Genomic DNA, 25,412 nt, shown 5'->3' with positions numbered 1-25,412 from the left:
CTATAAAACTGAACTGTATGTGATATTTTATTTTGCCAATTTGTTGCCTTCAAGCCCTCACCCTTCTTTTCCTCTCCATTTGTAGTACATTTAAGCATCATAGAACTTGTAGTACTGTCGTGGTTTAACTACCCATACTAGCTACTATGAAGAAAATCAACTATATCCCAGCCAAAACCAGCACAAATATCTACAGCTGTGATTTAAGTAACATTTCATAACCACCCTAAAAATTTAAAAGGTGCTTGTGATGCTTATGATTGTAACATATACTTAAAAATACCTAGCATGCACACAAACACTACACAAAAAGTATAATTCTATATGATGCAAGAAGAATGTATCTAAATTCTATTAAGGCTTGAACAGGTCTGATTTCACTGCTTATCTTGTTCCCACTGTCTTCTATATTTATGGGTTACTGATTGTCCTGGTTTCAGCTGGGATAGAGTTAATTGCCTTCCTAGTAGCTGGTACAGTGCTATGTTTTGAGTTCCATATGAGAAGAATGCTGATAACACACTGATGTTTTCAGTTGTTGCTAAGTGATGTTTAAGCTAAGTCAAGGATTTTTCAGCTTCTCATGCCCAGCCAGCAAGAAGGCTGGAGAGGCACAAGAAGTTGGGATGGGACAGAGCCAGGGCAGCTGACCCAAAGTGGCCAACGGGGTATTCCATACCATGTGACATCTAGTATAGAAACTGGGGGGAGGGGGGGTGGGGAGATCACTGCTCAGGGACTAACTGGGCATCAGTTGGCAGGTAGTGAGTAATTGCATTGTGCATCACTTGTATATTCTAATCCTTTTATTATTACTACTGTCATTTTATTAGTGTTCTCATTATCACTATTTTCTTCTTTTCTGTTCTATTAAACTGTTCTTATCTCAACCCACAAGTTTTACTTTTTTTTCCCCTATTCTCTCCCCCATCCCACTAGGTGGAAGGGGAAGGTAGTGAGCGGCTGCGTAATGCTTAGTTGCTGGCTGGGGTTAAACCATGACACTGATACTAAGCAAATGAGATACCACTTGGGCAACCTTGGCTCCATCTTCTCTTTTCACATCAGCTCCACGAGACTGTTGATTTACAAAGATGGGAAAAAGGAAAAGATGCTAGGCATAGCAGCTCTTGGCAGCAGCAGATATAAAAGAAGAGAAGAAACAGGAGGGGATGTAACAGGACTAGGAAGGAGAAAAAAGTAAGCCTGAGTCTCAAAAGGGGGAAGAGCTGCTTCTTGAACATTAGTTTAAGACTGAAAAGAATGTGTTTGGGGTGGGGGTTTTTGCAGATTAAAAAAAAAAAAAAATATCATTCTGTTAGGCTCTTCTACATTTTTCCAGCTCTTCTACACTTTTCCTTGCCCTTACCCACAGAATTGCTTTTATGGTTAACAGCAAGCTATGTGTTTTCATATTATTATCCTTACAGCTGTTGAAGATCCCAATCAAGAGCTTACTTCCACTATGTTCAGCACTGTAAGAATACAGAGAAAACCATGCTTTCCCTAAGCATCCTACAACCTAAATGAACGAGAAACATGAGGAAAGTCTACAGATTACTCAATATCACAACTGTAATCCCATGGCAAAACGGGAGTTTGACTTCATGCTTCTGAGTCACAGTCCAGTACCTGACCCATAAATGCATCTTTCCTTCCCTATAGTGTGATGTGTGCTAAACCCTTCTTGGCCTTGGAATCCTACAAAAGAGAAATTCGTCCTTGCAAGGAAAGAGTCAGACCTATTTTTATGCTACCATGTAGACCTTTGAGCCATATATCAATACAAGAAAGGTGACATGCCTGTAATGTAAGCACACTTGCTGTAGCTGTTCAAACTAAATGATTCTTTCTTATGCTTTTCATCTTACCATGTTCCAATTTGATCTGATTGAACCTACAATTCTTGCCAGATGTTTTGGACCTAGAAAGATCCAGGATAGATGCAGAATAATCTATTAATTTCATGATACTCTTCCATACACTCATTTGGTTTACTACTCATGTGGCTACTGGGCCTGTTTTTACTTTTATTTGGTTTCGTTTGAGGCATGCATTCCAATTTCCACAGTTCATTTTGTAAGCAAAGTCTTAAGGATTACTTATTGTTTGAAAGTAGAATTAAGCCAAAAAATTTCAATTTTCTATGTTAATATTTTTCCCTATTTTGCCAAACCTGAACTATAAAGAATAGGTCTCTTCACAACTCAGAAAAAACAAAAAAAAACCCCAAAATCTCTAAAAGAATGGTGACATGTATTTTATTTTAACAAAGCATAAGAAACTGTGATTCATTGTTACATGTGTTACGTGGTACTCAGGTACTGATAGTCAGGGCAAAATCCTAAAAATAAGTTAAGTTCACAAAGTTTTTATTCTTGAATATCTCAATTCTAGAGGTCTTATTTCACACCACCTGAAAGTACATTATCAGCCATCAGGATACCTTTTTCATATCAGATTTCACAGTGTCTCTCTGAAGAAAGATTTATTTGTTTTTCAGTGCAAACAGCCATTTTAGTTTAAAACAAGTGCAGTTAAAGCAAATACATTACCAACTGATGGAAATCAGCATCGGCTGGTGTCATATATGGAAGTCTATTCTCTCCAAGCTCTTCAAGAAGCTTTTTTTTCTGTTTTGGAAGGGTAAAATTGAAACAGAAAATTAGACTAAAACCCAAGACATGAACAGCCAGATGTAAAAGTAGTTGTATTAAAAAGACACAAACATGTGCAATTATTTCTCTTACTACCTTCAATTCTGGAAAATTAAATAAGGAAAAATGGATGCAAAAAAAACGGTGGAGCTTTTCCAATTACAAAGCAGTAATTCAGGTTAAGTAGTTTCAGAGCATGTGAGTATTTTTCCTCCTATATTCTTTTTTAGATAATCAGTCCTTATTATACTGATGAAAATCCATCTTGGTCTTATGTTCTTCAGAACTATGCCTACTTTATACCTAGATACTAATTTCTTATTTCTTTTTCATTTTATTTTCTACTTCAATTTCTGGATCCAATGGGTACAAAGCTCATATTCCATTACATGGCTCAATCATATAGTTCGTTAAAACAATGAGCCTCAATGTTGGGCATACTCTAAAATGTTTCCTGAAATGGGTGTATGAAGGAAAAAGAAAACATTACCTACTGCATACCAAAGTCCTTACAAGCTGACAATATTTAAAATGCCATCCTCAAGAACTGCCATCCCAGCAGACAGCCGCAAATCTGGTGATGCTGGCAGCACGCTAAGAACCAGCTGACTGTGAAAAGCAGGTTTTCTCTGTCGCCCTTGTTCTCTTAACTCCCTTTTTACTTCTGTTTTAGGCCAAGAGTATCTCCACCAATGTTTAATCAACACAACCACTAAGAAATTGCTAAGATAATAGCCTGATTCTCCCCAAACTGCATTTTCAAGGTTTTTATTAAAAAAAATAGAATTTTTGTATGCATTATAAAATTAATTGTGCAGCTAAAGATTTGGAAAGTGCAAGAGATGCTTGAAACATGCCATCAGATTTTTGGAATCAAACAATCCCAATCCATGACAAGTCCATGCACATTCATCTATCCACAGTCTAACTCAACACTAACTCAACATGATGTAAGTACAGATTAACAACAGTGTAAAAATTGTTACAGTGGAAGTATTGGCCTAGAAAATTATTACACTGTTTCCTTTATTTCTTCTTTCTTTTAGCTTGCAAGGATGGTTTCTTTGCAAGCTTTGATCATTGACAAGTATTTACTAATAAAAATGCAACTCAAAGTTCATAAAACTATATCTGCCATAATGCTTAAATATTTCAGATAACAGGATCCAAATTCTTATTTTATTGCAGTATTTTCAACTACATAAACAGTGTCACAAGAAATAATTGAAGTTGCAGCTCGCTCAACACTTTTATGTTGCAAGAGCAAGACCAGATGGAAATGGAATACAGCTTTCAAAAGAATGATAAGGGTGTAATACAAAAGGAAAACATTGAATAAGTTAAAAAAGGGTATCACTAACACTTTCATAAAACCAAGTTATATGGGAACAACTACACGTTTCATCACCTAGATGTCACTGCAAATTGACTATTCCACAGACAAAAGAATTCATTGTTAAAAAAAATTTCTTTTTTTTTTTTTTTTCTTTCTTGTAAATTCACCTTTTCATAATCTTTTTGGGTCGCATATACAGGTCAAAATAGATCCTCCCTATTCTGGCAATCCCATTTAAGGAAGGAAGAAAGAAATATTACATGTAGTAACTAACTCCTGACTTACAGCAAATACATAAAAAAGGAAAGCTCAACTATGAAGAGCGTTACTATGTATTTTATTCTATGACAGTGAATTTCATTTATTCAAATTTAAGCATCAAGGAAGATGACAGAGGCTTAAAATCATGAGGAAGTGTAGAAGACTTTAAGGTTTAGGTCTAACAGATCAGTCAAACTAAAATAAGAGCAGGTAGCTCTCACTCACCTCTGCACTCACAATCTGCTGATCACCGACTCTTAGCTAGACTGAGAAGAGCAGCACTGAAATTTATGAACTAGCAATGTAATTTCTCTAGGTCCCTAGTTTTCTTTGGGGACAGGTTGTTGGTACGTTGACATAAAGTCATTGGTGAAACCGAGCATAATGTAACTTCAGATTAAGTTGGCAGAAAATGACACACTAATTTGCTGCATATTCTAAGCCAATAACACTTCTCTATTACAAAAAGCTTGCTACAATTTTATTACATGAAATTACTGACAACATTAGATTGGCTTTGTTATCTGCAAGATAAACCATATTAAACTGGAAAAAAAATATATATTTCAACATGGACTCACATCTGTGGGGGAAAAAAAAAAAAAAAAAAAAAAGAGGGGCGAAGAAGAGAGATTCTGACAATTTCTTTGTCAAGTACCAGCCTCTTGGCAAAAAGCACACAACATTAAAATGCACTCTTGTGTATAGGTAGTACTAGTTCACATTTGATTGTCAGATCTGGCTAAGTGCCGCTCTTCAGCTTGATGTACAGACTAATACACACAGCTGGGTGGTATAACATGCTGCTCATCTCTTATGCAAGAAGCTGTCACACAGATGTCAAAAACATCAAGCTACTCACAAATACCTCCAAAAAGTAAAAAAAGACAAAAACTGACTATCTGGCTATACCAGCTGGCTGATGTATTAGTCTAAGCACTGTTACATAAACATTGCTTATAGGCTCTTCTAACATACAAACACTTAAATAAATAATAAAAAAAAATTGCCTTTACTTGAAGGTATCAGGCATCTTAAAAAGCATTTTTCTAAATTTGATTTTCACATTTTAAAAATTATTAACGGTGTAACAGTTTATTTAGGTACCAGTATTAGGTTTCTTACACTTTAAAAACCAATGTGATTTTTCTATATACATTAGTGATGCCAATACAAGAAAGACAATCTTATGTGCACCATCCCTATAACATCATCATGCACTGTGCACTGCTCAAGAAACCTTGTTAAGTGTGGTACTTGGGCCTTCAGAAAGGAGAAAATCTCTGCAAATATCTTATTTTGTAGGCTGCTGTGAGTGTTAATAGATCTATTTTATTTGACTCTGGAATAAATACCAGAAGCACTAATGCCCAATTTTAGAGTGTGCAATGAACTTCCTGCAGACATTAACAATCTCCACTCATGTATTAGTAATAAATGGGTTTATTAATGAGAAGGTTGGTTGTAAAATTCAGCAAGTGGAATAGCAAAAATTAGAATCTCTCAATCACTATACGTAACATTTTTATTTATTTTTTCTAAGTTTCTTCATGGCAACAGCAGTAATGTATTGTATGTTACAGATCAGAAGAAGTAATAGAAACACAGCTAATACACATCAAAATCACAGATCAAAATGCAGTTAGGTTACACACATGTGGTTTGTTGTTTTCAAATTAAGTGATATAAGGGAAAGATGGGACTTAATGACATTTTCTGGCCAAGAAGCATGACAGTGTAAAAATTTTTGCAGCTAACATATCTCCCTGCAGGGTGTCAATACCATTCTCAAAAGGTTTCATTTCTCTCTTAATTGTAAGACCAAAGTTCAATATCTAGGCTACAAAGGCTTGTGAAGGCCTTACATGTTTCAAACATAGAATTCCCCTTAGTTTCATCATCAAACAAGTCAGAAGACAATAGTAATTTTCCCACTTACAGATCATTGTCTTGGCTGAAACAATGTATTATAAAAACTAATTTTATTGAAATCACATTGAAATATTGAAATTAGTTCTAACAATAAATTTAAAGCTGCAGTGTCACAACAATTTCTAACACATAAAAACACTGAAAACATTAAGAAACAAAAGTCTGGGGTTTTTCCCCCAGTATGCAGCATAAAGCACACTGTAGAATTTCCTGAAGAAACTGCATTTGTTAACACAAGGGAGACATAAGTCAATGCAAGTAGTATTCACCTCTAAAAAGATAACCCTGTTTGCTGCCCTGCATTTCATCTGAATTTGGGGAAAATGTCAGCTTCACTACACCAAGTAATCTCTCTGGACCTGGAGCAGCATCCCATACTGGTGTAAAAAGTCAGTCACACAGGTCCAAGACATGGACAGATACAACAGTGCCTATGCAACATTTAAGGAAGTTAGGTTTTAGTTACACAACAAGATGAGCAGTTAAAATATACACTTTATTCAAACTAGTAGACTGCCAAAAAACATGACTGTTACTCACTATTGTGGAAAAGCCCACCTCCTAATTCCCTAAAAAAGATTTTTTTCAGAAAAGACAGTATTTTGAAATTTCTAACAGGCACATTTGCAACCTCTGAGGGGATACAAGCAACCTTTTTTCAGCCATTGATTACTTACTCTCACCTTACAATTAGCATTATGCAGAATGAAGCAAAAGACGAATCATGCTATGGAAAAGTTACATGAAAGAAGACAATTCAAACAAAACCCGAATATCTCACTGTTACATTTAACTTCCTATTTTAACAATTCTTAGATATTTATTATTTACAAATATTTCATATACACATCACACTAGAGAACAACCATTTTTAATACTCTGCAGATGGCTGAGAACTGGCTGGACTCTTTGATCTACTTTTCAGGCAAGCTGGTGCTTGCCTAATGCAGAGAAAACTGTACAACAAGCAAAACAATTCTACATACTCATACACACTCTTCCTTGCAAAATAATTGAATTTTCTGATTCACTGCCTGACTCATGTTACAGTGACCTCAAGTCCCACCTAACGTTGCCTTAATTTCATCAGGTCAATGATGTTTGGGTTTTTTTTATTTATAAAGACTGAAAATGCTCCTCATTTTTACTCCCCTCCACCCCCAGCAATCTTACAGCAAAGAGAGGTAAAAGAAAGCTGGACATTTTATTCAGGCTGAATTTTATCTATCTCATGTCTAGATCTGACAAATAATCTTACTGAAGCTAAAGGAGGGAACAATATACTGCTAGAAGTGAGTGCAAAAGGAAGGCCTGGTAGCTTTGAAACATCATCTCCACTCACAGCCTACAAAAGCCCTTCTGCCTTAACTCCTTTCATTAGAAGTTCTTAAAACATTGGCCAATTTTTTCATCCTAAGAAGTTTTGCTAATTGCCTGCTGCAGTTTTTACACTTTTGAGAATACTGACTCAGGACCAGAACTAGTAAACCATTTAAGTTTCTTTGTTTTCAATGCAATCCAATGTGTTTGCAGAAATTTCTGGGGCAGCTCCTAAAAAAAGAGCCTCTATTCAAAGCATAAGAAGGTATCACATCCACCTCCAACACTGTTTTTCCCAATAGTCTTTTGTTTTCCAAAAGGTTATCAGGTTTAGCAAGGCACTGAGAATCAACATAGTCATGAAAGAAAGATCTGAATCACAAGTTCAGATGCAAACCTTTGGTTTTCCAAAAATCCCTCCTCTCTATTAGCTTTTTCCCCATGTAAGAATGTACATTAGGGCCCATGTTTCTCTTTCTTTCTTTTTGTTTTTAGTCAACTATAATAAAATGTGGATTTCTTTCAAGTCATGCATGAAGAAAAGGCCTAGTGCTCTGAAGCGAGAGCTCAATGGCTTTATAAAGGCGGAAGATTAAATACTTTATATAGTAAAAATATTGTGACACAATACTAAGAGTCCATTATAAAAAAAGCCACCATTTTACAGGAACTTCCACAACCTTACCTCCTAACATTCTCTCACATGTTTTTAAAAAATAAAATTTTTTTAAAGTAAGAGACACACCAAATTCGGGATAGTTTCGTAAGGAAGAAATGTGATTTTGAAGTTGACATTTGTTTAAACTACAATGCTTTCTAAGTGTTAGCTATTAAAACTTCATAGCAATCAAGATCATTCAAGTGGCTCACTAAAACCAGCTATGTCAGAAATGATCCTAGAGTAATGAAAAATACATTCTAAATGCACTATTACAGCTTTTTTGCCTCCATTATCACATATATTAATTTCAGAATTTTTTTTCTTCAAATTATTTCTGTAAACTCTACTCATTATTAAAAGATCTTAAGGGACTGGCCAATTTTGCAGCACCATCTACTCACATGAAAAAGTTACATTTCCAGGTTACCCTTCATTACACTCAAGTCTTACCAAAAGCTTTGTCCGTACTACATTCTCTCTATAATCCAGCCTGTCAAAAATACTGGCAAGACATATGACCATACTGTACCACACTTCACATACTACAGCTCCCCCCCACCCCCAATACTACATGCCAAAAACATTTTCATATTAAGGACAAAAACTTGCATTATCATTATTATTATTATTCTATATAAACTCATATTAAGATTATCTATGACTCTCTAACAATATTTAATAGCCCATAAATCCATTTCCTAACTATACTACAATAAAGCATGCAGGTTATTTAATATGACTGTTGTGCATCTTGCTCTCCCACTGAACAAACCAGTCCAGTTACAGAAGTAGTAGAATGCAGTTCAAGTGATCTGGTCATGGAAAAAAAAATGATATAACTGTATTGGGTCTGGCTGAGATGACGTCAATTCTCCCCATAGCAGCCCTCGTAGTGCTGTGCTCTGTATTGGTAGCTAGAAAGGTGCTGATAACACACCAGTGTGTTGGCTACTGCTGAGCAGTGCTTGCACAGCATCAAGGCTGTCTCTCCAACATTTCTACGTGCCCCTCACCGGCAGGCTGGGGCTGAGCAAGACCTTGGGAGGGGACGTAGCCAGGACAGCTGACCCAAACTGACCAAACGGATATTCCATACCACATGACATCAGCTCAGATATAAAAGCTAAGTAAAGGGAGGTGGAAGGGCGAGCATTCTTTATTTACATTTGTGTTCCAGACCAACTGCTATGAGTGCTAAAGCCCTACTTCCCAGGAAGTGGCCAGACATTGCCTGCTGCTGGGAAGTAGAGAATAAAATCTTTTGTCTTCCTTTGCTTTTGTGCACAACCTTTGCTTTTGCTTTATTAAACGGTCCTTATATCGACCCGCAAGCCTTTTGTTATATTTTCTCTTCCCTGTCCAGTTGAGGAGGGGGAGTGATAAAGAAGCTTTGGTGGGCACCTGGCCTCCAGCCAGGGTCAACCCACCACAATAATGAACAATCTGCTGTAATGCAAAGACCTCAGGTCTAACACCAGTATCTGTAACTGAGCAGCTGTCTAAAAGACTGTTTGATATTCTTTCCTGCAAAGGTACTGTTTGGCTTTGCTTACTAATTTCAACCTCTCTTACCCTTTCTCATAAATCAGCAGCCCCAGATTTTGGTTCACACACACACGCGGACCAGTCATGCATATGCACAACGTACTTGACTGATGTAACTGAACTAAGAGTTAATATATGCATTGAAGCAGCTTAGCAATGTGTGAAAAACATCTTTGCTACCAGTATCCCCTCTCTCCCCACCCTGACATGTTAAGGGCTCCTTAATTGTTGTTTTAACCTACAGGAACATTGTTCCTTTGGCCAGTGGCTGTTAATGGAACAGAACTGGCAATTTTCTTACCCAACTGAGTGTAAATTTGTCACACATGGATTAGCACTTTAAGTAATCATAATAAAAAATTGAAATGATAAATTGTTCAAACACAGCCACTTTTTGCTGACAAAATGCCCCTAAGCCTCCTCAGTATACCTGTCAATAAACATTGTTCCATCATTTGTGCATTCTTTTCCAGCAGGTACCAGTTGGTAAATGGATCAGCTGTACTAGGTAAGAAGTAAGAACATTCAAATTTTGTTTGAAAGTAATGATCAAGTTTCAATCAGATCTCCGGTTCTTCAGTTTGCTTCTTAAACATATGGAAACAAGACCACGCATGCACCTAAGAAAACGTTCAAAACAGTGGATACTTTTAGATCAACATGTTCGTGAATCACAAGGAATAGATAAGGACACCGGGCCACTTCTGCATGCCATTCTTTGCATAGTTTCACTGAGAAATAGCCAAGAGTTGCTGAGAAAATACGTTTCTTAATCAAGCAGTTCTTAACCAGCTCACCTCCAAAGAATGAGCAGACAGAAACCTTAGTGACTGTCACCAATAATTGATTCTGCATGATGTAGCAAAAATACCCCTGTACACCCAGTCCCAAGAAACCATGTGGGTTTGACCAATAGTGAAATACTAAGCACCAATCCTTTAACAGTGAAAAGATTAAATAAAGATTAAAAACAGATAAAATAAAACCATAGATTATAACAAGGATTAATGCTGAAACAAGGATACATTTGGCATTGCTGTCTGTAGACCTCTCATGTTTTAATGACACTACAAAGTTATTGGTGGTGCCTTACTTTTACTGAAGTCTATTACCAGAATTTAGGGTGTTAGAGCGGTGTAGCCTTAGGAGCAGCATACTGTGCTTATGAACAGGAAATATATTGCATGCTTGTTTTAGCTGAGATAGAGATAGTTTTCTTCATAGTAGCTATGTGTTGGATTTGTGCTGAAAAGTGTTGATAATACAGGGATGTTTTCGTTACTGCTGAGCAGTGCGTACATAGAGTCAGGGCCTTTTCTGCTCCTCATGCCACCCCACCAGCAAGTAGGCTGGGCGTGTGCAAGAAGCTGGGAGGGGACACAGCTGGGACAGCTGACCCCAACTGACCAAAAGGATATTCAAGACCATAGGACAGCATATAAAGCTGGGAGAAGAAGGAAGAGGGGATGTTCGGAGTTACAGCGTTTGTTGTCCAAAGTCACTGTTACATGTGATGGAGCCCTGCTTTCCTGGAGATGGCTGAACACCTGCCTGCTGATGGGAAGCAGTGAATGAATTCCTTGTTTTGCTTTGCTTGCATGCACAGCTTTTGCTTTACCTATTAAACTGTCTATCTCAACCCATGAGTTTTCTCACTTCTACCCTTCTGATTCTCTCCCCCATCCCACCGGGGGAAAGTGAGTGAGCAGCTGTGTGGTGCTTAGCTGCCGGCTGGGGTTAAATCATGACGTAGTGACGTGGTGCTGTTTCTCCTTGAATGGCCCAAGGAAACAGAAAGAAACATTAAGAATCACCACAACATTTTGGGAAGCACTGCATATCTACAATGCGGAATTGTACAACCTTCACTGGGGTATAATACCTAATTCGTGTAGCAAAACAAGAGCAAACATGCTGACCAACAACCAGAGAATTAACCAAGGACCTCCAGAATGAGAACCAAGGGCTGACACAGCTTGAGATACTGATTCAGAACCTTTGCAACAGGCTTGTAACTTCTGTAGATGTAGACAGACAAAGAATTTTCACACACACACACGAGCAGGTCACACTAATACAGGTTTTTTCAGAACCACCAGCAAGATCAAAGATGCGATTAATTTTCTTGCAGCTTTTCATCACTTCCAGAAAATAATGAGCCTTGCAGGATTTCTGGTCTCTATATATTTTTGATAGGTAATGGTAGAAGTATCCAATGTGTAATAAGGATACTTAAAAAAAGGGGAGGGGGGGATTTTAAGTGGTGAAGCATCACTCAGAAGAAGCAGCAGTCAAAAGTAAAGTGAAAAGAAAACGGATACTTGAAAAAAATACAGATATTTCCTTAAATACTTAAATTTAGTATCAACTGTGGTTTCCAAAGTCCCCTTGATAACACTGCTGAAGATAGTGTTAATGTAGAAAGAGCAGGTGCTAAGTGCAAATGCTTGTGCCATGCAGTCGCTTACAAGGAAGATCAATAAGGAGCTAGAGCATTAAATTTCACATACTGTAATTGTCATGCCCATTACATAGTATTTGAACATCCTCGTAGGCTGTTACAAAATTGTTGACTCTTGATATTTTTTACAGAACTAAATTATTTTCCAGAGATTTTATTAGCACAATAAGCACTATGAAAGTATAAAAGCACTTACAAACTTTGTGAAATTTGAAGACCTTTACAGCCTTCCAAGGTATTATATTTGATTATTTAACTGTATTCTTCACTCTGGAATGGAAAGACAGGAAGATAGTTGAAAGCCTTAAAGATAAAAGGAAATGTATTCCAGGAACACTTTTCTTTTGTGTTAGTCACATTTCACCAGATACAGAGATGATATATTTTAAAGGAGGTATTTACAAGATAATTCTTGAGAGTATATGCCACAATTAACAAAATCACTGCAGACAGAACACAGAGGAAGGGGTATGCTAGGTCCCCTGGGGTTCAGCTGCAGAAGCAGCACCATGCTTCCTGCCTCTGCTCTTCAATCTTTGTGATTTGTCCTTTTCAAGGACATGATAAACACAGATTTTCCTTCAAACATTTCTCACACTAGAGGAGCCTTTGAGCAGAAGCTTTGTGCAATTCCCCCTCCTCTCCCCAAAACAATTTAAAGGCAACCATCAGTGATTTGTTATCGTGGTTACAACAAATTTGGTGTCATACAAATTGTCAACATATTTCCAAAACAGCACAACCATTGAGATGTTATTTTTGAAGGTACACAGGAGTACGATGTTAATACAGTTGCATCATTTTTTACGAATTATTTTCAAGGGCATAAAAATTACAGATCACATTATGTACATAAATTTAACATATGTATCAATATTTGTACAAGAGTATTCAAGTGCCAAAAAATGCAATTTGTAACATTTTAAATATATTTATAAGAGTAACCTGTGTAATAAATGCACAGGCATTGTTTTGTATTTAAAACATAATAATTTCCTAATTTTGCATAAACTACACCATCAGTCAAATGATGATAACACTCACTTAGAAAAACCTATAAACTGCAGTTGTTGCCTCAACTTCATAATAAGACAACTGTTAATGAAACACTGTTGAAATTTGGCATATAAGTTCAAGAAGGATATTGCTATATGGGGTTTGCTGAAAGAAAGGGGGGGTGTTTGTAACAAAACTATTTAAAGAAAAAAACCTCATAGCGAACAATGCAAATGTACTGAAGAATTCAAACTCAGTTATAATTTTGTTTCGTTTGAAGGCTTTGTTTTGTTCATAGCCTCTCGAATAAGCCACACGGGGAACAGAAAGCTAACATTTAACATTTAAGTTGGCAGACAACGATTAGCAAAATTCAGGGTCTGAAAGAAGGTTAGGCAAGTTCAGACCAGAAACAGGGAGCACAATTTAAAGAAAGGATAATTAACCATTGGAACAGATCACCACTGTGCAAGATGAATTCTCCTTCCTGGGAATTCTTTTTTATATCAAGTTTGGATGTTTTTTTTAAATGATACATTTTAGTTCAGTGGTTCCCAAATTGTTTAGACCAGCAGACTACAATGAATAAACCCTACTTGCTTAAGAAGTTCTGCACATACAGCCTAACCAAATAAACTGGAGGCAGTAGAGCCACACTGACTGAAAATCTGATGCATCTCACTCCTCGGTTTGGTTTTGATTCATCACTTTGCCAGTCACCAGTGGTCAGTGAATCAGAAGACCCTGGTCTACTTCTGTAAGAATGTATTTTACTGAAGTCCTAAAGCTGGTGTTAGAAATTCTCTTCTGCCTCACAACTCATATAAACTTAGACAAGAGTTTGTCGGGATCTGTATTTCATAGTACTTGGAACATTTACAGTACTATCATAAGGCTAAAGAACCACAGCTAAAGGAAGGACTACTCAATTTTCTTTCACTCACATTTTATTCTTAAACTGACTTTGTGTAATTTAAAGACTTAGCTTAGGGTATACTAAGAGGCGAAATACAAGAGAGCACTGATCTGCTATGGAAGAAGCAGATCTTTTAAGCCATTTCCTTTGTGCCAAAGCAAGGCAAGTTTCCTAATGCAAAACAACATTTTGCTTAAAACATTTCTTGAGCAAACTTAAGAACTGTTACTTTTTCAATTAATTCTGTTGTAATAAAACAATCCTAACTCTTGCAAAGGCTAATACTGAATTTCCAGTTTTCATTTTTGTTACTCCCATATACAGACCTTATTTCTTCTTAACTTTTTCCCTCACTTGCAATGGTCAGGTGTAATTTTGCAGAGCAGCACCACTCAACTAAAATGGATATGCACAAAAATTATTTCTTATGTCTTCTGTGTACATTTCTTCAGGGAAACTTGTCTGTCCTTTCTCCCCATGCACTTATATTCCTAACTGGTCTAAGAGTCTAGATAGTCCTGCTGCTATCACTATCTGTCCTTTGTGAATGTGAAGTAGCACAGTAGTGACAAGTCTTTGTAAAAATCATCTCTTCCCTTCTCCATGCTATTCTCAAATACAGGCTGGATTTCTAAAGGTGAAAAAGAGAGAGGCTGGCAGAGAGAGGACCATTCCAGATTTGAATGCAACTCTCCTTTGTCCTATTTGCTCCCTTCTGCTGAAAAAAAAAAAAAACCCCTAGACTTATACTACTGCATATTCTTACTGCCAAATTTATCAAACAAACAATTCCTACAAAGAGTTCTAACTCATTCTAGAATGGTTTGGATTCGTTGTCTAAACAAAGGAAGAAGAGAGGCAGCCATACTGATCCGTAACACATACTAGAGCTGTACCAGGCTGATAGGAAAATACAGACATGTTTAATCAACTGCATGGTAACATTCAAAATTGAATCCACGAAGTGACCCAATAAAGAAAAAGCACCAAATAGTCTCTGACTGTCTTTTTAAGTAAATATTTGTCTATGTTATATAAGAACATCATCAAAAAGCCCACAGGTAAATTACTACAAGGGCAGGAACAGGAACGGTGAGGAGAGGTAAAAACCCTTTATAAAAAGAGATATGCACACACACAAAAAAATCCTAATATGGAAGTACAACTTGACAAAGAAAAGGATTGTTCTGAACTATGATAAAATTAAAGGCATGCAGGCAAGTCTGTCCAAATGGAAATATTGTGGACAACTTAAAATTCTAAACTCTCTTGATTGCTTCGAGGATATGTCAAAGACAAGAATAAATAAATTTCATTTCCTTCAGAGTGTCTACAAGGACTGGAGTCAACCATTTTATAATTTGATACAGTGGTTTTTTATGTTGGGGTACTCTCAACCTGAAATTCAAAAATCTAGGCCACTCTTTTTGACACATAGTATGCATGTCTGTGTTAAAACCATCTGAGTGACAGCAGCTCAGATGCATTAATAAGGGAGGCTGAGGGCAAGGAACTGACATTAAGAGAAAGCTGCTAGAGCCACCTTTGTTCTTATTTGCTGGCTTAACATGCTGTATTACTTCCCCTTCTACAATGGAGTTGCTTCAGCGGTAACTAGAATTCAAGAAGGGCTGGATGAAAAAAGAATGAACAATACAGGATTTAAAAAAAAAAAAATTGGAAGGGAGGATTTTAAAATTCAGTAGTATCAGACAACTGCAAGAGCTTATGACCAACACTTAACGCTACATATGCTGCAATTCCCTTCTAAACTAGAAGTGACAAAGGTTTGATGGTCTCCATGCAGAGCTGACCTTCCATATGACAAATGTCTCAAATCACTGCTACTTGAATTAACTCATTATATAGGAATTTCGTTAGATTTTCACTTAGGGAGTTGACCTAAAAAAGACTACCTTTACGTAATAATTTTGGGAACCCTTAACTCTATCTGTCCTTGCCACTGCATTTGGAAAGAACCATGACAGGGATCCCTACCACAGCATTTATTCAAGGACCTTTTCTTTTTATTTCCATCAGAACAATTTTCAACATATTCACTCACTCCCAGCTAGTAAAGTGCAAAAAAAGTAAGATGTTTAACTCGGGCTGCCCACCTGCATTTTCAAACTAGGCAGAGTAACTGAACATCATGACAGGAGAAAGATCACCTTTAACACGCATATGAGAATTGTTCCCCTAGAACAAAGTACAGCGATCTGTACCAAACTTCATAAAGCATTACAACAGGCTTCTAAAGCATGCCATTGTTAAAAGACAGTGTACTCTAATTTCTGTAGCTCCTCGTTCAATTTCTTTTGTTCTTTAAGTTGACAAGTTAACTGTTCTGTGCTTACAAGTTTTCAATAGCCTATTACAAAAAGACTCAAATTTGTTTGCATTACACACCACAGGGATTAAAAAGGAGTTAATATATATCTATTCAAAACTATTGTGCAGAAAATAGCTGTGTTGTACAGGGCTTAGGCTGTGACCCGCTTAACTTTATTCATAGAATGCGCAATCCATCACGTACAAAAACACAGAGGAAAATGTGAGGTGTTAGTAAGTACTGCTGTTAGTGAGAAATTCTGCTAATTATTACACCAAATAAGCATAGTCAACAGGCCAGAGCTGTGAGAGGGCATGTTTCAGGGCATTAAATGGCTGCTTTGGATGGAGATGAATATATTACACTATGCCCTTTAACAATAAAACAATTTCCCTGACACTTACAAATCCAGGCAGCTCTAGTAGCACAGATGAAGAGCTCAAGACTGTACTTGGCATACAACGATGTTTCAGTGCCACCTAGTGACGTGCACTTTAACTTTATTGTCTCTTAAGATTTATAGTACATGAAAAGTTCAAAAGCTAATTCAGCTCAAGTGTGGAGTTCGCACAGTACCAAAGAGAAGCCTCACTCTTCGCCAAGAAAAGACAGACAAAAAAGGTCATGATGAGAAACTCCTCCCCTTTCTTTATAACTAAAATATAGGCTTCCTTCAATAGCTGATGAAGCATTACATACATTTCTATTAGGGGCTGCTCTTGCAGTCAAAAAAAAAAAAAAAACCAAAAAAAAAACACCAAACCCCAAAACCCAAACCAAAACCAAAAAAAGAGAGAAAAACCTTGCAGGAAAGGACAAAACCCAGTATATTTTAAAGCCTACACTATGCACAGGAAGGTTTAGATAGCTTGGATATTTTACAAAATTATTTTAGGAGAATATTTCATCAACTTAATTTTCAAAATTTTTTTTTCCCATGTTTGAATGCACTTTATTTATTATTATTGTTTTTATCTGGAGTGCTTTCACAGGTTAAAGTGTTTTGGAGACTGTAAACTTTGCACATTCATTCCTTGTTTGCATTTTGACACTGTATGCTTCCACCACCATGTTTATTATCACTACAATGGAGATTACAGCTATTTCACATCTCCATTATCTTGTTGCGCTTCTACCGATTAGTACTGCAGTTGAACGTTTAGGTTGATGCAAACTAACTAAACTTTGCAGTGCAACCTCGCCCAAGAAAAGATGTGAAAAGGCTGAAATATATTTTATGCTGAATATAAATTAATGTATGTACTGAGTACTGGCACAATTGTCTACCAGTGCAAAAAAAATTAAAATGATAAATTTACATGCTTAGATCAAGTTAAAAGCATAAATTGAAAAAAAAGATGCTAATATAATCCCTGACATTAGTCTCTGCATTCTTATTCCACAAGATTTTTACAGGAAAATGCAAGTATAAGACTTTATGTTCACTAGTCATTTAGCACATGGACACCATTTATTTATGGACACTTTACATACAAATGAATAAAATACAAATTCTGCATCTGAACTCCATATCTATCATCATGAAATGGATAGCAACATATTAATACTTTATAGTACTAATTTCAGTAGAAAACCACCCTCAACAAAGCTGCTTCCTATTAAATTGCCACTTCAAGCGCCTCATGACTCTATATTTCGTGTTCTTAGCTTCATTAAGCTAAATGAAACTAATATATTTTAGGGTACATTTTTGAACTGCATACTACAGAACAAGAAAACAAAATCTGAAAAAAAATCTAAAATCCCCACAAGGCAGACTTACTATTATAGGAGGACACTAAATGCCTGTTCCGATTGAAATATAACCTCTATCACTAAATTTAAAGAAAGATGCTTAGAGATTACTTTAAAAATAATTTCTCCAAATTCTGAAGCAGCAAGAAGTGTGAGGGTGAAGAATGTTGATGAGGAATAATGGCTTTTAAAACATTGCTCATGAAAACATTATACAACTACACTTGCAGAAGGAGTTTGTCTAATGTAATTTCCCTACCCCAAACTCAGTGAAATCAAAATACAAGATTTTAGCAAGGTTTTGCATGTGCTCAGGTCCTGACTATTACAGGTCTGGACCTTGAAGATTATATGATGAACAAAGAATCATCTTCATTTATGTACCTTCATCAAAAAAAACCACTGAAATGATGTGCAATGAAAGAAGATTCTCAAGTTAAAATTCTCACCTTGATGGTTAGATTAAGAGAACACAGCCATGTGAATGAAACCTTCTATTCTATTAGGCAAATAGTTATGATGTAAAGTGCCTAGATACTGCAGGACTAAAAAGCCCTTAGAAATCCAGCTGGGAAAAGCTTCACTCAGTGAGTGGGCAGCACATTGTAACTAAGTTTGGAAACCTCTACTGCAAATATACTTTAGATGTTTTAATCTATACCCTGCCTTAGGATCTAAACTGCTGCCACAAGAATCAATATTGTCCCTACTTTAAATAACAAATAAAACAGGACGATAATCTTGTTCCTTACATGTCATATAGAATTCTACTCATGGCTTCTCAAATTACACTTCCAGCTTCAAAGAATGTACTTGTACTTCTTGGAGTACTTTCAGTGGTATCACATCTTGGAGAGCTTAAATGAGGAGACTGGAGGAAAGATGTGCTGATACAATGCAATGAACAATGGTATAACAGTTAAGGAACTGTAAAGTCCACAAGAGAAAGAAGGCAGTATTAACAGCAAAAAACAACTGTAACTCCCTGTATACCATAGCGGGGGGTGGGGGGTGGGGAAATGTCCAAAGTTTGATGATCGCTGAATTATATTATTATTATCCAAGCTTTATAAGAATCTGTCATATTTTATTGCTTTTACAAGAATACTTCATTTTATCTACCAGAGTTGTGTGAGAAAGAAAAAGGATTTAAACTAGAGTAACTCCTGGTCATGTTAGACGCTTTCATCCAAAACCATTCCCAACTACTACTTGCCTTGAGAAATACCTATTTTGGAGTAGAAGATCTACATGTAACTTTTCTTAAGGATCCCGAGATGCGCAGCCCTCTGAAAGCCAGGGGTATGCTACTCTACTAGATTCCAGATGAAATCTTAAAGTTAAATGCTGCATAATTTCCAATTCTTGACATCCAAAAAGCAAACAAGGAATATGGGGCAAGTTTTAGACAGTGGAATGAGCCCACCTGGGCTTCTCTTCAGTCCCCATTCAAAACATCTATGCTCACATCCACTAGCATCAAGTTATCAACATTCTAGCTCTGTAGTCCACATCAATTTTACAGCCACAAAGGAATGCTTCTCAGAACAGCTATCACCTGCAAAACTTTTTACTTCAAAGAAAACTCATCCAAGAAGAGAACATGTCACATTACATTTCTGTCACATTCCTTTTATAAAACATGTAATTCACTTATTTGCAGGAATATAACATTTTTCCGCCTTGCAGTATAGCAACCCTTTCCTCCAAAGGACTGAGATTCTTTCCTTAAAAGCTGGAAAAATGTATTTGCCCTTATACCTCAAAAAACACTTGACTGACCAATGCTCAACTGGTCATATGCCTTAGATATTCCACATTCATAATAATTCATATTCTCAGGGATGCTGATTACTTACGAACATTGAATGGCTACCCATGCTGAAGCCACCTGTAAGAAACCAATTGCTAAGCATCTTTCCAACAAAAGCAGTAAGCAGGGAAAGAATTCTAAGCAAAAAAGTAAAACAAAGTTTCCAGTATCCACTTCCAAGGAATTATCTTTGTCACAAAAATATTAAAACAAAACAACAATCTCAGTGATGACTTAAAGCAACAAATTCTAAAATTGTGGTCTATGTTCTCTTTTGCTATTACAAGAAAATGAATATATGAAAAAGTGGCTTGATAGTACTCCATTTTACTTCATTTTCAATATTAATTTGTTTTAATTACATGACATGACAGATCATTAAATCCAAACAGGTTCATCATAGCAATACAGGCTTCATAGAGTATTTAAAAAAAATTCAATTTACTGTCACCTTTGTTTTACTTCTTTCCTGTAACTGAAAGCTGTTTGGAATGCATTAAGAAGCATAAGAACCTCTACCAAAATTCATCTATTCTTCAGTATAAAAATTGAGTTGTTATCCTATGCTTCTGATACCGTAATTTCCTTTTAAAATTACGTGGAATGTCAAGCGTGACCTATTTTAAAAAGTGCCATGCAAGCAATACCAACTGTTCTACAATCATAATTTGCAGGTTCCCCAAAAAAACAAAACAAGGGCACATAAACAAGTGTCATGCACTTCAAGGACTCTGGACATGAATAAAATGGATTTATATCCATGAAACTGCTCAGCAGTGGAAAGGGCAGGAAGGAGAAGGATATTGCTTCTTGCTTTCATGAATTCTTTTGAGTACAGCCACAGTACAACTTTCTTTTGGACACAATTCTCAAGACAGCTCCTATGTTAGAAAATCCAACATAAAACTAAGGTAAAGTAAAGCAGAGTGATTCTGAGCTTCTAGTAATGTAGAGGTCAAAATGTACTTTTGGTTGATATTAAACATTTGATTATTATCCAATTACTAATTCTTATTCCTGAACTTAGTAATCATTTTTACATTATAGTAAGTATGGAGTGATATCAGCTCCAGGAGATTATACTGATTAAGTCTTGAAAATTGTCTTGTATGACAGTAAAGATTCACAGATTTTAAAGTGTCGTATAAAATCGGTAGACTGAAATACAGTAGTTGTGAGTCCCAAACAACTGCTTTTATAATATGCGTCTTACAGAGAAATGCTGCTAGTTATTAACAGAAAGTTGTCCTATAGAAAGATATTACACTATATTACACTAGGTTTTATCCACCTTGTTACAGACAGTCTCTTTTTTTCTGTCAAGATGCTTTTGCTATATGTAAATATTTAATGTTATTACCATCATTCACTCAGTGCTCACATTGTCTGCTCAAGCATCTATTACTGTCTGCTAGATACACTTGAGGATAACATTTATTCATGTCTACTGCTCAGTCACATGCAGGCCCTACTTCGCAAAGATTCTCCAAAGTTCAATAATTTATTAAACACTGCACACAAAGGTCTGTATCATTTGCAAAAGCACCCAACTGTAGAGTATGCAAAACTAGGATTTTAGTTGTGCAAGTGTCTGCACTGAATGCATGGAATAGGCTATAGCAGTTTATACAATATGAAGACTGTACTTTTACTCAGGGTTCTGTAAGCAATTTAAATTATAGAAATAAATTTTATGTTACCAGAACTCCCAGGTAAGAAATACAGATTTTATGAAAAGTATACTGAGTGCATTTTAGTTAACATAATTCTCTGAAAACAAATCAAAATAAACATCAGTGGTCAGTTTTACCCCTAGTTGTAGTTGCATGCATCACAATACTTCTGTATTTACCTAAATTCATAGTACTGTATGTAATAGATACATCACATGTGTAATACAAGATTTTATCATCAATCTTATCACTTAATACACCTTCCAATAAAATATCTTAGAAATCAGATTTCTAAAACACTGAAGTCCTGTTAAGACAGAGAAGATAAATTGCTAGAGTCCTCAAAAGGCTTGCATAGGATTAAACAGGTCTCTTCAAAACAGTCTCTCAGTTTGTATGTAAGAGAAATCTGGATACGAAATATATAAAATGAAGCATAATATTTCATAATCTATAGCCTTAATTTCACCTGCATACAAAACACCAAATGAGGACAATACAGGTGTGACTGGGTTTTCAGAGTGCTTAAGGCTGGTCTGTTTGTTCAATCTTTTAAGACTTAAGCAGAAGCACCTAAGTAAGGAGAGCTTATAAAAGTCTCATTCAAAAGAGCAAAAGAGAAGCCTTTAACAAGAAAAAAAATATTTGAAATATAATAGTGTTGTAATTTTTAAGGAGAATGTTGCTGTTGAAATAAAACAAAAATAATTAGCCATATGAGAAGGACGATGGTCTCTCTAATGCTCTGACACAAGTTGTTTCAAGTCTCAGTTTTAGTTTAGACAAAAGGGATTTTTTTTTAATTTTTTTTTTTTTAAGGAAACAGTAAGCATCACAAACAGACCATACTAGAATGTGCAAGACAGCACAATTATTTCTTCTATCCCAGTGGACCATCATCCTTTATGAACATATGACAAGATCCAGCTATTCATCAACGAGGTTAGAAGGGAATGAAAACATTGAATTCAAAAGATCTGCCTTTCAGTTAACATCCTTAATGTAAATTAAGGTTAAATGTGAATAAAATTAATATTTAATCACTGGAAGAACTTCCATTCCTTTCTTCTCTTTAAACACTAAAACTTAATTATAAAATAATGTAAAACAAGTGTAAATTTAAAAGAATCATTTTGAAGATTTGCATTAATAGTTCAAGACCTATTGACACTGAAGAAAAGAAGGGGAATCCCAACATTATGTTGCTTTAAAGTAACATGTGATTCTATTCCTTGCCAAGAGACAGCAGGAGCCCAAAGACACAGGGGAGTGCTGCGGTAGGGAAGAAGGGAGACAGCAGCATGTAATGGCATTGCAGGAGGACAGCATAGCAAGGCTGACCTAGGTTAAAAAGGTAGTCAAGTACGACTGCAGGAATGGGGGAGTGTTGGGGAGAAGAAACCCAACGTTCAAACTGCTAGAACAGGGTCTCAATATTTTGGTTCACATATCACCACGAAATAAAAAGTTCATGTCATACAGGGGCACAATCCAATATTTAATTATGATGCAGCATGACACACAGAAAATAGTGCAAAATCAGGGAAGAAGAGCATCTGACATCAGCACAATACCTCTCCAAAGTCTTGCAGCTCTTACATAATCTAAACTACTCCCCTCTCAAACTGCTGATATGAAATCCCACACAAAGCGAATCCTATATGCCTTATGGTTTTGCACATGGTGGTTACTGTTATGCAGTCTACATCTAACATCAGTTACCATGCTGTCATATTGGAAAGTTAGCAATTATTCTCTATTCTAACAAAGAACTTTTTACATGGCAAAAACCCAACATATAAAAGCTCAGAATTTGATAATTTTTATCTCCATGAAAGGCAGTTTGGCTGTAAATAACTGAAGGCGCTCAACTCACCATTCTTCTCTATGCAAACTTCAGACTAAACCGAGGTTAGAAGTTGTTTCCACAAACAGTAATGAAATTCAAAATCTCTCAAGTGTTTCCCATTCCTTTCTGGAACATAACTGAAACAATTTGTCACTTGCAAAAAACATACACAAGTGAAAGACAAGAGTGAGCTTTCAATGGGAAGCAGCAGTCACACAGGGTATGCATTTGAATGCTGAAAACCCAAATCCAAGAACTTCTTTCAAATCAGCTTTTGACTACTCTGAGTTGAAATCTTTATCTTCCTCTCTTACACCCTAAAACTTCTCCCTGCACCTGCTAAACTTCTTTTGACTAGAATTCTCTTGAAGTTATAACCTACTTCAAAAAATTTTGGCTTCTGTGAGGAGCCGGCATGTTCTGTGAAAAACAGTTATGTAAGTAACAGTGAATTCTAATATTAACATCATTCAACAAATAAATCCAGCAGCATTGACTATCACCAAAGCATACCACTCAAAAGTTCAGTTTTACTAAAGTGAACACACCACTAATAGACACCATTGCTCAATCTCACAAACTGTACTCAAACATAATGCAACTTCTCCTGTCAAAGGGAAAACTCAAAACCAGTTGAGTATTATGGTTAACCTTTCCAAATATGGACAAGCTCAGTTGCACTGTACAGCATATTTCTCCCTGGAACAAGCACAGGTGGTCATTTCATTTCTGCCCTGCTCAAGTCAAAGATAAGATGGATAGAAATATATATACATATGTATATGAAAAGTTGTTTTTAGCAAACAGCATCAAAATAAGAAAGAGGAAATTGATTATCTGCAAAATACTTTTTTCAGTACAAAGAACCCAACACTCCACCAAAACTATAAAGGTTTATTAGACTGGACTGTCACAATGCCAGTATTTCATTAAATCCTTTTTCCTAGTTATTTAACTTCTGCTAATAGAACTTTACTAATGCCTAGTAAAAGAAAGCAGTCTTATTTCCTGCCAAATAATAGGTTTTCTTGCCCCTTTCTGCAATTGCTTTGTTTACATGGACTTTGTTGACTGTATTCTACCATACAACATTTTAAAACCTGAATCCCAATCAGGGCTACCCTCATTAAAAATATGACCTTTCACCTTCTATGAAGCACTGCTAACATAAATTACATTTTGTTGTAGCCCAAAGGTGATAGAGATGAGAGTAGGATAAACAAGGTATAATACAAAAGCCAGTTAGGTCAGCCTTTCATTACAGCCCTTTCAAAAGCTATTAATCTCGCTTGTGGTCAGTAGGCTGAAAATAATTACTTCTCCTAACCTATATTGTACTCAAAAGTAGCAATAAGGACAGGTCATGCAAGACGCAAATAATTCTTGGTCCTCATAAAACCACTTCAAATGGTATTAGGTGAACATCATAGCATGTTACTTCAAATCTCACTGACAAGAGGAATCTCAACAATATCAAGTGTACATTATGCTACGTCATATCAGCTGCATTTGGCCATAATATATGACAAAGAATGGATAATTAAGCATGGTAAATTCAAAGCAACTATAAAATATGTCTTTAGCTTTTAAAATGCAAACAGAAGATGCTATTCATCAAGTTCAGCTTAATTTACCTTTCAAATCAGGGTCCACACTCAAAACAATACAAGAAGAAAAGAACCTTACTTATCTTCAGTCTACTTACTTAGTGTGTCTTGGTTGCTTTCTGACTTACAAGAATTAATACTTACCTTTATCACATTAAAAGAAAAAAAGATACTCATGTTCGTAGGGAACACATTACTAGACAGCAGCTCAGTAAAAAAATTAAACTTGATAACTCAAGGATAGTTGTAAGTACTGTCCGGAAAACAGATAGTTACTTCAAAATTATACCTTAAGAAA

At 36.1% G+C, this 25,412-nt stretch overlaps 1 protein-coding gene across 9 annotated transcripts in view; it reads right to left on the bottom strand.

Annotated features, from left to right (window-relative positions):
• Positions 1–25,412, bottom strand: part of FTO (FTO alpha-ketoglutarate dependent dioxygenase) — a 264,962-nt gene that overhangs the window by 214,474 nt on the left and 25,076 nt on the right. For 7 of the 9 annotated variants that reach the window (XR_003924864.1, XM_030024320.2, XM_030024325.2 and 4 more), the window contains exon 2: positions 2,556–2,633. Coding sequence is in view for 8 of the 9 variants with exons in the window: in XM_030024320.2 (XP_029880180.1) it covers positions 2,556–2,633 (78 nt within the window). In the remaining variant the exon portion in view is untranslated. Of the gene's footprint in view, positions 1–2,555; positions 2,634–2,753; positions 2,758–4,160; positions 4,225–25,412 lie in introns of those variants that run through there. The other 2 variants (XM_030024322.2, XM_030024324.2) reach the window with 2 other exon arrangements.

This window comes from Aquila chrysaetos, chromosome 9 (genome assembly GCF_900496995.4).
Source record: "Aquila chrysaetos chrysaetos chromosome 9, bAquChr1.4, whole genome shotgun sequence".
In the NCBI taxonomy this organism is placed as follows: domain Eukaryota; kingdom Metazoa; phylum Chordata; class Aves; order Accipitriformes; family Accipitridae; genus Aquila; species Aquila chrysaetos.
This window is presented reverse-complemented; position numbering and strand designations above follow the sequence as displayed.